Consider the following 15,614-nt stretch of genomic DNA (forward strand, 5'->3'; position numbering starts at 1 on the left):
AGCCACCAAGTGCAGGCGGGTTTTCTATGGGATACGTGATGTGAAACTTGCAGCTCCCAGCTCCCAGCAGCACCAACCGCCCCCGATGGATCCAGGAAAATCTCCCTCCCCACGAGGCGTCTCGTGAACACCCAACAGGGAAGTGCCTGTGTCAGCAGGAGCTGCAGAAACCACGCTGGCAACGAGCTGGATGGGAGATGGAGTAAGAAAGAGAGGAATTTAAGGAGAGGCAGGGGATGAAGCTCTTTGTACTTATAAGGGCTTGCAAGGTACCTGCAGGAGATTAGCAAAAGTGAATGCTGAAATCAATCATACACAGCTGGAAAATACTTCGTTCAATCCTTTTTCCTCTCTGTTGAAAACACAAACCCAGCTTTGATGCTGGCTCTGAAAGGATCCATGCACAGGGGGAACAGAGAGAGATGAAAAATATCAAGCTTTCCATCCAGAAGTAGACATTTCAACACAGGTCCATCAGAAAAACCAGCAAAAGGTTGTCATTTTGCTCCAGTGCAGAAAAAAGAAACTCCAAATCCCCAAATTTCAAAGATTTTGATTACCAAAATTATTAAAGAGAATTATAATTTCAAATCAACTTTATATGAGAGCCTGGTCTGACCCTACCTGGACTAGAAAACGAGGAACACAAGGATGGTGTGAAGCTTTACCTGCCACTCCAGGTCCAGAGGCAGAAGCTGCAGTTGCTGGGTTTTTAATTAACTTGATGTACTGGAGAGCAGCAGAGCTGGTGAGTCACTCTCTTTTCCCCCGAGGTCCTTGCTCAGCCACTGCCCCAGCACCACGTTACAGACATGGCCACTAGAAATTAGATTTGAAATGAGTAAGAGATTAAAGCCCTGACAACTCGCATCATTAACGATCCTGTGGTCTCTGCTGGAGAGCGTGGCTGCCAGCCACATCCCCGCCCGGTGACTTCCCGCTGGCCGGGGTTCCCCGGGGACGCTGCCGCCGCCGTCCCGCCCAGCTGGGAGCTCCGTTCCCATCTCCCGACAGCCGCTGGACACGGCTCACACTCGGGCAGGTGGGGATGACCCGTTTGCCCACAGCAGCTCACCCCGGGACACACTGCCAAGCTTTTGCAGGGAATCCATCAGCCCGAGAGCACGTCCCGGGGGCACCGGATCAAGCGCCACACGCTCAAACGATGCTCGTGTGTGCTCCCCATCACCCCGGGGACAACACTGCCTGTGCTCCCCATCACCCCAGGGCTCGGGGGAACCTATTTCACACCAACAACCGACTGAAACATCTCCATGTCTTGTTCCTGGCTGGAACATCAGCCATCTGGAAGCTGCCTCCAGCCCACGGAGCATGCTGGCGATGGAGGTGCAGAGTTTATCAGCCTCACAGAGATCGTCCTATTTCCTTCTCCATCGGCAGGGCAGGAGAGCAGGGCCGTTCTCACTTGAGAACTTGGCATTTGCAGAAATGTCTTCCGTTCTTTCTACTGGATGGCCTTCACCCTTTGAACAGAAGCCCCATCTCCTCGCAGCCCCTTGTGGAGGTGAAGCCTCTGCAGAGATCAGTGCCACACGAGGCGGGCACAGCTGCCTGTGGTGGGACCACATCAGAGCCCAGTGAGCACAAAGGACACGTAACCAAAACCAAACTCAGAAGAACAGAAACACCCTCAGGCAGGTTCTGGGGCCAAGGGGTAATGGCCAGATGCTCAGTGGGATGTCGAGCAGAGGACCCCACCTCAGAAACCCCCCAAGTGGGTGGATGTCACTCAACCTGTGAGATGTGGAGGGACAGAGGAACGGGGACAGCCCAACACACTGCCCACATCCTCACTGGGACAAGAAGGAGGTCCAAGGAGTTATCTCCTCACCTTGGCTCCTCCCTGGAACATGCAAAAGCCCTACAAGAGAGCAGAGGGGGCACCACGGTTACCTCTCCATAGATGCAAAGTGAGGCTGGGGGAAGGGCCACCCCAAACCAAACGCACGCCCCAGCTGGTACCTCTGCCCCCGCCCCCGGTGTGGCACCCGGCGTACGCACGGGGCTGCAGAGCTCCTCAGGACACCACAGCTTTAATAATAGTTATTAAAAGATCACTGGGGTAAGGACTGCATTATTTAGGGTTCAGACAATGCCGATACTCCCAGCTGGGGCTGAGTAAATAAGAAGTGAAAGAGCAGTGATTACCCCAGTGCTCACCTGGCAGGCGCGACGGTTTCCTCCTGAGTAGCAAAGTCTGGGCTGGAAATGCTGCTTTCCCAAAGTGCTGCTCGTTCCTGGAGGACAGTGGATGAATCTGGAAAGCATCTCGGTGGTGAAGGGGGTTTTCCTCTTACTGCCTGGTCCTTTTTTTGTCAAATGCTCCAAACTTCTTTCTCCTGAAACATCTTCGGTTTGTTGTTTGTTATGTTTGTTTTTTTTTTTAAAGGGTGGGTGAATCATGTGAAATGCTTGTAGCTGCTCTTCCATATAGGCTAAAATAAGCCTATATCCAGATTAATATATTGTTTTCTTCGCTTTCTTTCTCCCCATAGGTCAGTGCATCTTACTACGCTGCGCCAGGATCACTGGGGCCCTCGGCAGCCATTGTCACCCTGCCCCACCTGCAGCACCATGTGTCAGCTTATATGTACGTAAGGAAACTGCAACCATTGAGGGGGTTGGGTGATTTTCTGTGCCTTCAGCTCAGCCCCATCCCACCCGAGGCCCTGGGGAGGCGGGAGGTCACGGCAGAGCAGGACACAGCCCCCAGGGGCTCCCATCCACGCGGGGACAGGCTTGCCCGGGATAAACAGGGGTCACAGAGACTCAATTATCCTGTTCCCACAGGGGCACCCTCCCTGCACCCCACTCCCTGCTTCAGCATTTACAGACACAGAGCTCTGCCCATTTGTCAACAGTATGTTGGTGGTTTTTTTTCAAATATAAAGAAACTAGTTACTCCTTAAGTGCCTCAAGTTATTTATTTTAAAACAGTGAAGGTTAGCGGTGTTTTGAATGATCCAATCTTTTAGAACTTTCCCAGAGTTAAAATTTGCAGATAATATAGTGTAATGATTTGTTTTCCTCCAGATAAGCTTCATCAGCTTGGCACTGTAGTGAGGTACCCAGTAACAACCAAACAGCAACAACCTGCCTACATGGTAATTAGCACCTCCCCAGTATCGAAAGAGCTGTGGGACACTTAGATACCAGCAGTACCTGTAAATCTGTGCTACGGTCACGATGCTGCTTCCGTGCATTAGCACAGGTCACCCAGGACCACTGCACACAATCCTCAGCACAAAAAACACCCCTAAGACCTTAAAATCGTTTGCAGAATGAGGATTGTATCAAAGAGCTCAATCAGCTGCCTGTTGTGCACAGCTCCTTTTTCAGCCCTACGATATCAAACCAGGATCTGCACATCCTGCCCTTCAGGATGAATCCTGTACCAAGTGACAAACCACGGCAGAGTCACAGCCCCTGACGCCCGCCGTGCCCCGTCCCTGCACGGGGCAGGAGCAGAAGTCACTGTAAAGACAACAGGCGTTTCAAATCAAACTTTCAAGCAATTGCTCTGAACAACAGGGAGAGAGAAATGTTTTTAAAAGTTATGGGAAAGCCCCTGACTATCTAGACAACTAGTCTGGCTCTTTCTATTTTTAAAATAATATCTGATAATTGCTGTATTGGCCTGTAACTCACTCATATTTGGGAGCAGATCACACTCCCCTTAAAAAACAACAACCACGCAATTAAATTATAAGTGCTACTCTGGAGACAAATTAAAGTTCTTTAAAGAACAAACAGGGGAAAGTTTTGAAAAGTACATCATTTTCTTGCTCCTGTTTTGGTGTGTGGCCACACTGGGGAGAGCAAAGCTGTGTCTCCTCATAGTCCCACAATAACAACAGAGGGTTATAGGGGGGGATCTCAAGTTAATCTCTAGCTCAGTTTCCTTGCCAGCCCAGAGCAGAGCCCTCTACCTCCTCCTTTGCCCAGTGGCAGCAACTGAAGTCCCTGTGTTGGTCCCTGCAGGGCTCAGGCCAGAGGAGGAAGAGGGGAGGGAGGAAGATGGTGCTGTAGGAGCCGTAGGAGCCGTGCTCCTCTCGCCTCCAGCCCCTCCAGCCAATGCTCAAGGCCTCTCACACCTATTTCAAAGGCAGAACGTGCCCCCGATGCTCTCGCTGGGCCAGAGTGCTGTCCCTGCCCCCGTTCTCACTGCTGTGCCTGAGGACAGGCACGTTACCAGCCCAGCACTCTGCCAGGAGGAGAACAGCAGCCTTCTCCTCCCCAGCGCTTATCGCCCTTGGCTTGTGCTTCTGGGACAGAAACCACTGATGGGATCTGCTTTGTTCTCCACTCCTCTTGGCTCTTCTTTTATTCATATCCCCTTTGGCCTAAAGTTAAGGCAGTCTCTTCCCTGCACAGTTCTCTCCACAATAACAGCAGCTCCCAAATCCTTGATGCCAGCGCTGGCTGAGGAGGCTCCAGGCCATCAGCCGCCACTCACCCAAGGGCAGCAGCGTCCGCTCTGCAGCTGAGTCAAACCCAGGAGGTTCAGAATGTGCTCCAGGGGACAGTCACTGCCCCCCTGATCCCCCTGTCTCCCCAGGTGTGTGGCTCTCCATTCCTACACGGCTCACGGACCGGAGGAGCTGGAGCTGCAGAAGGGAGAAGGGGTCCGTGTCTTTGGGAAGGACCAGGACGGCTGGCTGCGGGGCATGTCCCTCGTCACGGGGAGAGTGGGCATCTTCCCCAGCAACTACGTCGCTCCCCTCTTCAGGTCTGGTTCTTCTTACTTGAAACAAAACCATGGGGAGAGGGGAGTGGGTAACATGTAGGATTTGGGGTGGTCTCGTTCCTGCAGAGAAATCACTGCGAGGGGTTCCTGAGGCCCTTCCAAGGGCAGGGGATCCCTTGCCCGGGTGGGATGACCCTGGGCAGCTCTCATTCCCTGTATTTCTCTGTGCACTGACCCAGCTGCATGCTCCATGTGGGAATCCCATCTCTTCCAACAGCAGGGAGAGGGCAGGGAGCAGAGGGGGCTGGCAGTGCTCCCCTCGGAGGGGACACACGGTCCAGATGAGCAAACAGCACATCATCAGCCTTCATCCACCGGTTCTACACTGGGATGTGGACAGAGGCATCAGCAGCTTCTCCCGTGACTGTTTAATTCAGTCCAGGAACTTTGGCAGAGACCAAAGGTGAGACAAGCGGCACATTTTGATGAGTTATTCTGGAGCCGGGATGGACGGCAGCGTGTCTGTGCTCGGACTCGCCTTTATTCCTTTTGGATGACTCCGGTCTTTCTTTTTTTTCCTGCCAGAAGTGAAACCACAAGCTGAAGCCTCTTCTAGAGTCAAAATACTGTCTTTAGAGCAGGCATTTAATCACTGGACGCCATTGATCTAGCTAAACAAACACACATTAGAAAGAGCAATAATTAAAATATACAATTTAGGAGAGGGAAAAAAAATTGCCCATTCCCTTAGTTCCCCTGAGACAGGCTCAGGTTGGGCAGAGACAGAAAGAAGATTAGAAACATAGTGCTCTGCTTCTGCAAATAGGAAGCGGGGATAAGTCAGGGCACCTCTCCCAGGACTGGTATGTGGTTCAGCCAGATCGCTGGGGTCAGGCCAGGGGTCCTGGTGCTGTTTAATCCCAGCATCATCCCCCTGCACCCTCCCCGCACTCAGGAGCACTAGTGATTACTCTCCATCCCCCCAGCTCATCTCCTCCCCATAGAGCCTCCCATAACACCGCGGCTCCACCTCACCAATAAACAGCAAACACATCATGGAGAGCACGGCCCATCACCCAAAACAGCCTCATAAAGTGCCTCAACCATCAGCGCAGGGTTTGGGGCTGCCACTCTGTCCTCCTCAGGAAACTGCTTCACAACTGACGCCAGAGTTATTTGATGAATCACTGCACAGTTCCTAAACCATAACTCCTTCCTCCACCCCCCGAAAAAGAATCAGAGGAATGGTTCATCCTTCCTTTAAGGAGAGATCCCTTCTGCAATGCCATGGGGTCACTGTAACAAATCCTAACCCCATTTGGGAATGATTTCTTATAAATCAGGTGCAGACAGATGAAAGCCCTCGTTATAATGGAATCAGAAACCTGAGCTAACTTTGGGTCCACAGCGTTTCCCACCAAAGCCCTGACCTGGGACCAGCACAGGTGCCTTAAAACCACAGAGTTCCCTTTTGGGCAAACTCCTCCTTTCCTTACAAAACCACAAGTCTAGTCCCAGCTCATTTTCTTTCCCGTTTCAAACAGGAAACCTAATCTCTCTGACTCGAAGATGCCTTCCCTGTACGCCTCCTGGACACTATCGACCTCCTCGCTCTCCTCCCAGGGGAGCATCTCGGAGAACGGCCCCAGACAGAGCCGACCCCTGAAGCCAGCGCTGCTGCCCGTGCCCGTCCCCTCGCCCGGGAGGAGCGCGCTGGCCTCGGGACAGGCGTCGCTGCGGCGCGGACGGGGCAGCACGAGGAAGAGTAAGTGCTTCAGGGGGTCTCTGGGAGGGAGAAGCCAGATGCATCCCCCCCAGTCCACGCTGGCTGCCTGCAATTAGCGCCAGAGCCATAAAAGACACAGCGTGACCGTGCTGTCACCCGCTGCATCCCCCTTGTGAAACCAGCTCTTGCTGCAGGGCTGGGGGGTGCCAGGGACAGGCAGCAGCATCCTGCCGCGGGCAAGGGGCTGCACACCAAGGAAAATGCCATTTCCCAGGCTCAGCGCAGGAAAGGCTGCCCCAACAGCCCTCCAGGCTGATGGTGAAGAGCCCCAGGGCATTAATCCCTGGGGCGATGGCAGCTGGGTCACCCAAACCGACCACTCAAATGGGGCTCAACACACCCTGGGTAACCAAAAACAGTTAAAAAATGGCGTAAGTTGGGGCATCAGACAGAAAAGTATGTATGCAAAAGTATATGCAGCAAAGAAAGAAAATGAAATACAAACTCCAGCAAGTTAAACGTGAACTGTACCAAGACAATATTATCAGTTTCTAAAACGGACTTTTGCGGTGTTCTTGGAAAAAAAATCAGCAAATCCAACCCTTGAAATCCACCACCACGACCGGGCTTTTGCGGTGTTCTTGGAAAAAATCAGCAAATCCAACCCTTGAAATCCACCACCACGAGCAACAGGGCACTAAAACGGTACCTGAAATGCCAATAAACAGATCCCTAATTATACACGCACAACCTTGGCCCCTAAGTTAGCTTTTGTCAGTCTGGAGAGAGGTTCTGAATTGTCACTGATGGCTCCAAGAGCTGCAACTCCATGCTCAGAAGCCATTTTAAAAAGAGGTTACTTTATTATTAATGATTATTGAGAAAGGAACTCAGAACAAGATAGTGAAACTCAGCTCTGCCATCGGGGGAGTTCTGGGGAACTCACATCCTGAACAATTCATATATTTCTGGTAACTCAAAAAGCATATAGAAAAATCAGGAAAAGCATGCAGGAGGATGATCAAGAGAATAGAGTAACTTCTATTGCAGGAGTAAAAAAATTCAGCTTGGAAATATCCAAGACACATAAAATAAGGAATAGCCGGAAGGTGAGAAAGGATCCCCCAGGGAGCACCAGCAGCAGAGTCCCCAGCGGGGCCGTGCAGCCAAACCCTTGCTGCCGCAGAGCGCTAGAGGGGAAAATCCTCCCCATCAGCTCTATTTTTCTTCTCCTCCTCCGCACAGATCCAATTTGTGCTTCTCACTCACACGTGCCCGGGGCGTAGGAAACACCCTCCGGGGGATGGAGGGGAGGGAGAGGGAGCCTTGGGACCCCTCCACGAGGGGGCAGGGGCTGGGGTCCCACACCACTGGCTGCTCCAGCTGGGCTTGTTTTGGCAATTTCAGGTTTTTTTGACTCGGCACAGAAAAACCTCCTTGTGAGGGCTTTTGCAGAGTTCTGCTGGTTATTTTCTTTCCAAGGAGGCTGACAAGGTCCATCTTCAGCCCGTATGTGCTGCTTTGGAACACATTTCCCAGCGCCTTTGGGCACAAGTGGCACGTTCTCCAGGGAGCTGCTGGGGGGGCAGGCAGTGCAGGGGGCTGGCGCGGCTGCAAGGGCCATTGGCCACTGATTTTAGACTCGAAATGGGATTTATCTGGAGAGTTGTTTTGCTGTAAAGGACCCATTACCCTGTGGTGGCTCAGAACCTGGTGCTCAGAGTTAGCGTGTTCCTGCAGCGCAGGGGAGGAGGGGCAAGCTCTCGGGAACCAGAGTGGTCCTACCCGAGACACTTTCTGTGGGACTGAGGGTTCTGCTTTGTTGGCCTCGGGTCTCCAGCGGGGCGGCTGCCGGCTGAGACAGGTCAGGGCAGCCAACGGCTACTGCCACCGGTCCCGGTGCGTGGGGTGGGTGTGTGGCCATCTCCGGGAGCTCCAACCCCCCCAAGCATCCCTGAACGGGGCTGCAGCCACGGCTCATTCTGCCTCGTGCTTTGGCCAAACCGTGTTGGATTCCTGCTGACTTACCTCCTCCCGACTGTTCTTGCTCCCCAGACGGGTCCCTGCAGAGGCCGGGGCAGGCAGGGACCCCCGTGCACGTCGCCGGCTCCCTCAGGCGTCCCGCGGCTGTGGGACGACCCCAGCAGTTTCAGGTTTACCAGCACGCCAGCCCCCCGCCGCACAGCGTGTCCCCCGGCGCCGGCGTGGCCGAGGCAGCCACGAGGACAAGCTTCTCTCACGAGGCTTCCCCGGCGCTGGTGGTGCGAGGAGGGGAGAGCAGAACTCCCTCTGTGTGCAGCTCCGTCATCCTGGACGCCAAAGACCCCCCGGCAAAGAGCGAGGCAGCTCCAAAGCCGCCGGCGTCGGCCCCACCGTCCATCCTGGTGAAACCAGACACGTCCCGCAACAGCGCCGAGAAGGTATGGCTGGAGGGAGGGTCCCCCCGTCCTCCTGGGGCTGGCACTCAGCTTCAGCACAATATTGCCTGGGGCCAAAGCCCACGAGGGCTTCACTCCATTCTCATCAGGTTTTCTTCTGGTAGAAGTCCCTGGGATTGGTACCTGCCTTAAGAAATCAGAGAGTTGTGTTGCAGACTCTGCTGGTCAGATTAAGCCCGTTAGAAAGGCAAGATGCTGCGGGGGCTCTTCTGGTGCAGACCCACGTTCAGCCACAATCAAATCTTGAGACTTTTCTGAGGTCTTAAATCAGGCAAGAATCCCACCGAGGCCCCGAGAGTTTGGGAGTGAGCAAACGCCAGGCCTGGGTGTCAGAGCGTACACCAGGCTGGTCTCTACAGAGCTCCCCCCGTCTCCCTCCCATCCCTTTGGCTCAGTCATTTGGAACAGAAATTTCCTTCCCCTCTGGCAGCTGGAGGGAAATTTCATAAAGATAAAATCGTTCTGCAAATTGCCCCAGTGAGGACCTTCCCTTCCTGTGGCACCCAAAGAGTAACTGCCTCCACGGCCCCCTGATGGCCCAGGTGAGCCCAGAGCTCCCAGGAGGAACATCACCAGGTGGAGAGAGACCACGAGGCAGGACCGACCACCCTCCCTCCTCTGTCCTGCTGCCGCCCTCCCTTCCCCCTGCTCCCCCGGGTGATGGCTCTGGGCTGACTCTCCCAGGTCTCTGACAGACCACAGGGGGGGGGTGGCCGTTTTCCCCACCGTGACCCCGGTCCCCTTCTCGTTGCAGCAAGTGAAGACGGTGAGGTTCCAGAACCACAGCCCCCCGCCGCCCAAGCGGCACAGCCTGCAGCCCTCCCCGAGCCTGCTGCGCAGCCGGAGCGAGACGGCGGCCACAGCAGAGCTCCTCCTGCCAGAAGGCATCCTGCCAGGCCCCGAGCTGGCCGTCTTCTACTCACCCAGGGCCAGCGCCAGCCCCCTGCACCAGCGACGGGTGCTGCACCCCAAGGCGCTGTCGCTGGACCTCTCCGGGCAGCTCACCTTCCCCGGCAAGAAGAGCTACAGCAGCATTTCTGCAAACTGACGGGGTAACGCCTCCGCTCGCCCCCTCCCTCCGCCTGCCCCTCTGCTCCCTCCTGCCGGGGGCGAGCACCCCGCACCCCCACTGGCCCAACACCCCCCCAGTCCCCTCCGGCAGCACGGGGCAGGCGTTCCCCATGGCCCCATGCCGCCAGCACCCACGGGACCTGCAGCTCGGAGGCTGGCAGAGCACCAAGGGAGAGTCGGGTATTGATCCCCGCAGGGAGCCCTGTCCCAGCCCCGGCTGGAGGATCCCCCTGCCCCCAGGACGGCTGCGAGAGACCAGAACGGTGTTTGTGGCATCCACAAACCCCATGTTCTCTGGTGCCGTGCGGGGCTGCTCTGTGGAACTGGAGGAGGAGTGGGAGGAGGCAGAGACTGTGCGGGTATCAGAAACAGTTAGGCTTGTTTTGATCTCCTCACTGCTGCAGGAAAGCCCACAGAGATCAAAACACTGGTTCATTACTTCCCTGCTTCTGCAGGATAAAGAAACCATAAATCAAAATCAGTCAGTTCCTAACTGACGATTCGTGTTGCCTTTCGAGGGGCGCTCGCTCAGATTTTTGTTAGGTTGGTTGGTTGCTTGCTTTTCTGTTTGGTTTTAGTCCCCGAGTTTTAACACAGAATGTAGTTTAAAAGGTGATTTGAGAGAAAAGAGACAACGGAAAGGGACATGCCATTCCCGGAGTCACTTAGACTCTGTAGACAGGGGGATGGCATCGTGCTTCTCCTCATTGCTTGGTTTCCTCTAATTACCTGTCAGGTACCTCCCAGCAGCCCAGGAGCTCCCTCCAGCTCCTTCCCACCGCCCGCCCACTCAGACATTGCTTTTGTAAATATCCTCAGTGGAATTCCTGGGTTTAAGTCTACATTAAGATGCATGAAACATTGTCTAAGCAACAGAAAGCAGAATCCAGCGCTCCCCGTGCCACAGACCCCCCTTTCCAGCAGACCCCATTTCCTCCTGTGATCCCAGGGACCGGCAGGGTCTGGGCAGCCCCCCCTCACCGGCCGGGACCTCTCACCAGCAAACCTACACACAACAGCTTCTGGGGCTCGTACCTTGGTTTTATTACTGGTTTATAGACCAGCAGTCCCACCCCAGCCACAACCACCGGCCGCCAGATCTCCCAGCAGCAGGAGCCGTGCTTCTTCCAGAACTGCTGTAAAATCACACCCTCAGCAAATCTCACACAGAAGCCATGAAGTTACCTCCACTGCTCAACAGGAACTCTCCGAGGCACTGGCACAGCCTCAGAGGACTTTTCTTTCCTCTTTCTTCAGAGGAGTTTTCTTCTGGAACTAAGAAAATAGAATGCATAAAAACATTCCCTGCTCTGCAGCCCCTGTTCCTGAGGTCTCCCAGCCCGTTTCTTCCTGTGGAGCAGGACATTGGCCTTCGCCTGCAGGGCTTCCAGCAGCGCAGACACCACCAGCAGCACAGAGAAGTGCTTCACCTTCTGCTCTCTGCCACTAGTTAAGCTCCCGCAGAAAAGTCCTGACAAACTGAAAACGTGCGGTTTGCGCAGGTCCAAGAGGTGGTGCCTGCTGTAAATCAGAGGGGGAGCACCACTCAGCGATGCCACCTCAGAGGCAGCTGAACATCTTGGAGAGGACGTGCCGGTGCTGTCCTGGAGACTCCTCTTATCCTTTTAAAACTAAACCAGGAAACTTGACAATCCGTCTCTATAACCCAGACACCCTCCACTTCTCCCAAGCACATTCAGAACTGAACAGAATTGCATGAGGACTGTGCAGGACCCGCTCGGTGGGCCAGGCAGCAAGGAAGAATTTAAAGGTCAGTTTGGGGCTGCAAAATTAAAAGCTCAGAATGCAGACAGGGAGAAGTGACAGCAGCTCCATTTCTCACCCCTCGGTCCTGCCAGGCAGCACAGCACCTCCCCTGCCCCGGCGTACCAGGCGAAGCTCCAGGGGACACCGAGAGCATCAGGGAAAGCTGGAGGTGCTCAGGATGCCATAAGACTTAATAAGCCATCAAGGTTTCCTGCACATCTAGGCTCTCAACAGCTGGACACCACTCACATTATCAGTTTGGAATATTGCCTTTCATGGAACAAACCCACCCTTTTACCCTCTCGGATTGAGATAAACAGCAATAAGATTTCACAGCAGCCAGGGAAGCCTTCAAAACTTCAGCCCAGTAAATGATAGTGAAGGCTTCAGACAAACATTCCAAAAAGCACCACAAATCTCTCCCGGATTTGGCCCTTAACCCGCTGTGTTACAACACGTGACAGCGTGGGGCTGGCGGGGACAGAGAGGCTCTGACACACACACGTGCAGTCACACACAGTCACGGGGAAAGGAAGCACCGACGGCGACATCAGTGCTTTGGTAAAAGAGCAGGCAGCTATTTTGGGACAGATCTCTGAGTTTCTTGCATGGGATATTTCAGTGTTTTGATGCTATGGTGATAAGTGCCCTAAATATATTCAAAATATGTAGGGAGAGAGAACGGAAAACAGGAGATATTTTAAAGCCACAGCTCTAATGGCCACCTTGTTCCCGTGGCCATACCTGCCCCTCGGTTCCCTGCTGCAGCCACCGAGCAAAGTCCTCGTCTCCTCCGCTCCTCCCTGGCAGCACCTCGCAGGAGGCATCGGGACTGTGCTGTGTCACCAAGGAGCATCCCAAGGAAGAGGGACCAGAACTCACTGGAACTCAGACCTTTCTCTTCCCAAAGCCCAGGCTCAAGCAGAAGCTCCTGCAGGAGCCACCGTGGAGCTTTGTCAGGAGCCCTGAGCCAGGCAGCGCCCACTGCATGGCCCTCGTCTGCACGGAGAAGCTGCTCATGATGGGGAAGACACCAACTGGGTCTTTCAGGGAGCAATTCCAAGTGCCCCAGACTAAAAATGTCTGTTCTGGAGCAGTTACCCCTTGACTCCACAAGCAGAACCACCACACCGGTGTCCTGGTGCACGAGCCAACAGCACTTTTTGTTTCTGCGCTGCTGACCCAAAGGACACTGTACCTTCCACAAAATCTGCTCCAAAGCCCTGTCCATCCCTGGCTGCTCTCATCCAACGTTTATTTTTAACTGGTAGCAATGAAAAGGGAGGCATCACATGCTGGTAGGAGGGTGGAAGCTCTACATGGAGGTAGGCGAGCTCTACAAGGGTTTCTGTTCTTTTTATAAACATATTTAACTTCCCTCCTCCCTTCCCATCCTCCAGACTCTCTTCAGCCCCATTTCCCCAGGGAAGAGAGGTTAGATATCGGTATTGGGACCCTGTTTTGTCATTCCCGAGTTGACCAGGAGGGTTGCTGGGGAGAGGCCACCCCTTTCCCCCCAGGGCTGTCTCCCTTCTGCCCTCTCAGTGGTCTGAGCCCTGGCCCTGCCAACCCACCGGGTCTGCAGCCTTCTGGTTTGCCCCAAACCAGCACGTGAGGCACAGAGTGCAAAGAAAACAACACCAGGAAAGGCAAAACAATCGCAGGTGCACCACAGCGTTGTGCCCATCTCTAATGAAAATACCTTGTCCTCTGGCTGCCCAGGTGAGGGGGGTGACCCAGCTCCCACCACCCGGAGCATCCCCCGCCAGCGGCGCAGAGAGGAGCAATAACGAGTGAATAAAGCACCACACGGGGACACAGGGACCATTAATGAACCTCTCGCAAGTTCCTGAATTGGCCTTACTTTCTGTCTGCTCGTTTCTTATGATTAGTTAATGAATTGGAGCCCAAATCAGATCATTCATCAGCTCAGCTTTAATTGCCTGCCCAGCCTGGCAGGCGCCTTGGAGCGCTGCAGTCAGTAACCTGCCCCCCGAGCGTGAACTGCAGTCATCTTCCCTGACAGATCCCAGCAGAGGCAGCAGCAGTAAGAAAACACAACATTAACTCATTCTCTCCATGTCCTTCACGTGGAGGATGCCCCCCTGCCCTGGCCAGAAGCAGCTCGTCTCTGAGCCCCCCACCTCAGCTTGTCCCCAGCCTGCAGCAACGGGCACGAAGGGGACCCCACTGCTCCCCACAAGGCCCTTGGCAAGGGCCCGTTTTCCAAAGCTAACATCAGAAGACGACCCTTGGGGCTGTGCTGTGTCCAGGCTGCTGACCCACCCCGTATTCTTGGCCACCAGGTGTTTTAGTGAACACACGCTTCCAAGCATTTTCTTTCCTGACTTCATTCTCTTTCATTTCTCATAAGCCACCAAAGCAAAACAAGAACTGTTAAACCACCACAGGTCTCCTCCAGACTCAGAAAACCCAAGTTGCTTGAGAAAAAAAAAAAAAAAAAAACACTCTGAGTGAAGAGGCAGCCTTTTCCACGAGGCCCCGTCCCCCCAGCCCCACTCTGTGCTGTGGAGGCTCCGAGATCCCTCAGCCCCGGCCCCAGCCAAGGGCAATGTCAACACTGGCCCCAAAGCAAAGGGGGAAACACCGGAGCAGCCTGGGAACGTGTAAATTCATGTGTACATTTACCATTATTTTAGGAGGTTTATTCATTGGCCAAGAGTTATTGCAGTTCATTTGTGCAACGACACGTTTTGAGTGTAATAACAGCTCTAGACTTTACAGAATCACAGAACGATATGGGGTTGGAAGGGACCTCTGGAGATCATCTAGTCCAACCCCCTAGTTGGTCTAGATGAACCCCCAGCCCCCAACCCCCCTTAAAGTTTTTTGGTTTTTTTTCACCTTAAGTCTCAGTATCTCCCCCATTTAAAAAGTAACATTTCAAAACATTGATAAAATCAGTGTTTAGAGCCCAAACCCGCCCAGGTGAAGCGACGGGCACTTACCAGGGAGGGTGGTGGGAGCCAATCCCTTCGTCCCGTGCTGTGGCTGGCACCTGGGACACCGAGCCAGGGACGGGCAGGCGAGGACTCTACGGTGATAAAAGTGGAGAAAAGATCTATTTCTACCAAAGTCCCACCCGAGAGAAGTTTTAAAGGCAGTAGGGATCAGCCAAAGGTACTTTACCTGGATTCCCCACCCAACAGACCAGGGAATTCTGGTGTCTTTTTCCTGCACCGAGCCCAGGAAACACCACAATGAAATGTTACAACCACGTTACTATAAATGAGAAAACAGAAATTACTATTTTTACATGTATATGCTTAGAAACAGTAGGGTATATAATCTTCTCTTATTTGGTGATGGGTAGGAGGAATAAATAAAACACACATTTAGTTGATTGTTCAGAGACACTTGTACAAATTCAGTGATGCTTAATATTTTTTCCATGATGTGAAATTCATTTTTTTAAAAGGTTTTTCAATTTAACATACTATTGGGGAGAAGAGAGGTCAATAAACAAAAATCTATTAACTTGCTGTTTTGTATTAAACTTCAAGATATTTATTTTGTATTTCTGTAACTGAAAAACAATGGTTTAGAAATATTTTAAGTTTTCAGAAGTTTATTCATGGAAGTTGATAGCACTAATGTTTAGATCTGTAACCTGTAATTAACTAAATTAATTGGAGCCGAATGGATTATGGCACCTTATAGAGCAGAGGTGTAAGAGGCAGAGCTGACCCCAGTGCGGGTGTGCTCCTGAGTGAGCGGGGTGGGGGGTGACGGGGGGACACAGGGCTGGGGAAAGCTCTCAGCACCTGACACGGGTGTTTTATCCACCCCCTATGGCCCCCCCACCCCTCCCCTGCGGCACCCCCGTCCCGTGGAAACCACCGTGTCCATTAAAACTTTTTGCATGAAAAACCAGGAATGTCTA

General features: G+C 53.3%; 1 protein-coding gene across 1 annotated transcript in view; it reads left to right on the forward strand.

Annotated features, from left to right (window-relative positions):
* SH3RF2 (SH3 domain containing ring finger 2) overlaps positions 1-15,566 on the forward strand; it is a 38,813-nt gene extending 23,247 nt beyond the window's left edge. The window contains exons 4-8 of the mRNA XM_014948258.1: positions 2,517-2,611; positions 4,580-4,750; positions 6,253-6,473; positions 8,490-8,854; positions 9,627-15,566. Of these exons, the coding sequence (XP_014803744.1) occupies positions 2,517-2,611; positions 4,580-4,750; positions 6,253-6,473; positions 8,490-8,854; positions 9,627-9,920 (1,146 nt within the window). The 3' untranslated portion in view covers positions 9,921-15,566. The remainder of the gene's footprint in view (positions 1-2,516; positions 2,612-4,579; positions 4,751-6,252; positions 6,474-8,489; positions 8,855-9,626) is intronic.
* The last annotated feature ends 48 nt before the right edge of the window (positions 15,567-15,614 follow it).

Source organism: Calidris pugnax, unplaced genomic scaffold (assembly GCF_001431845.1).
Source record: "Calidris pugnax isolate Ruff unplaced genomic scaffold, ASM143184v1 scaffold27, whole genome shotgun sequence".
NCBI classification, from domain to species: Eukaryota; Metazoa; Chordata; class Aves; order Charadriiformes; family Scolopacidae; genus Calidris; species Calidris pugnax.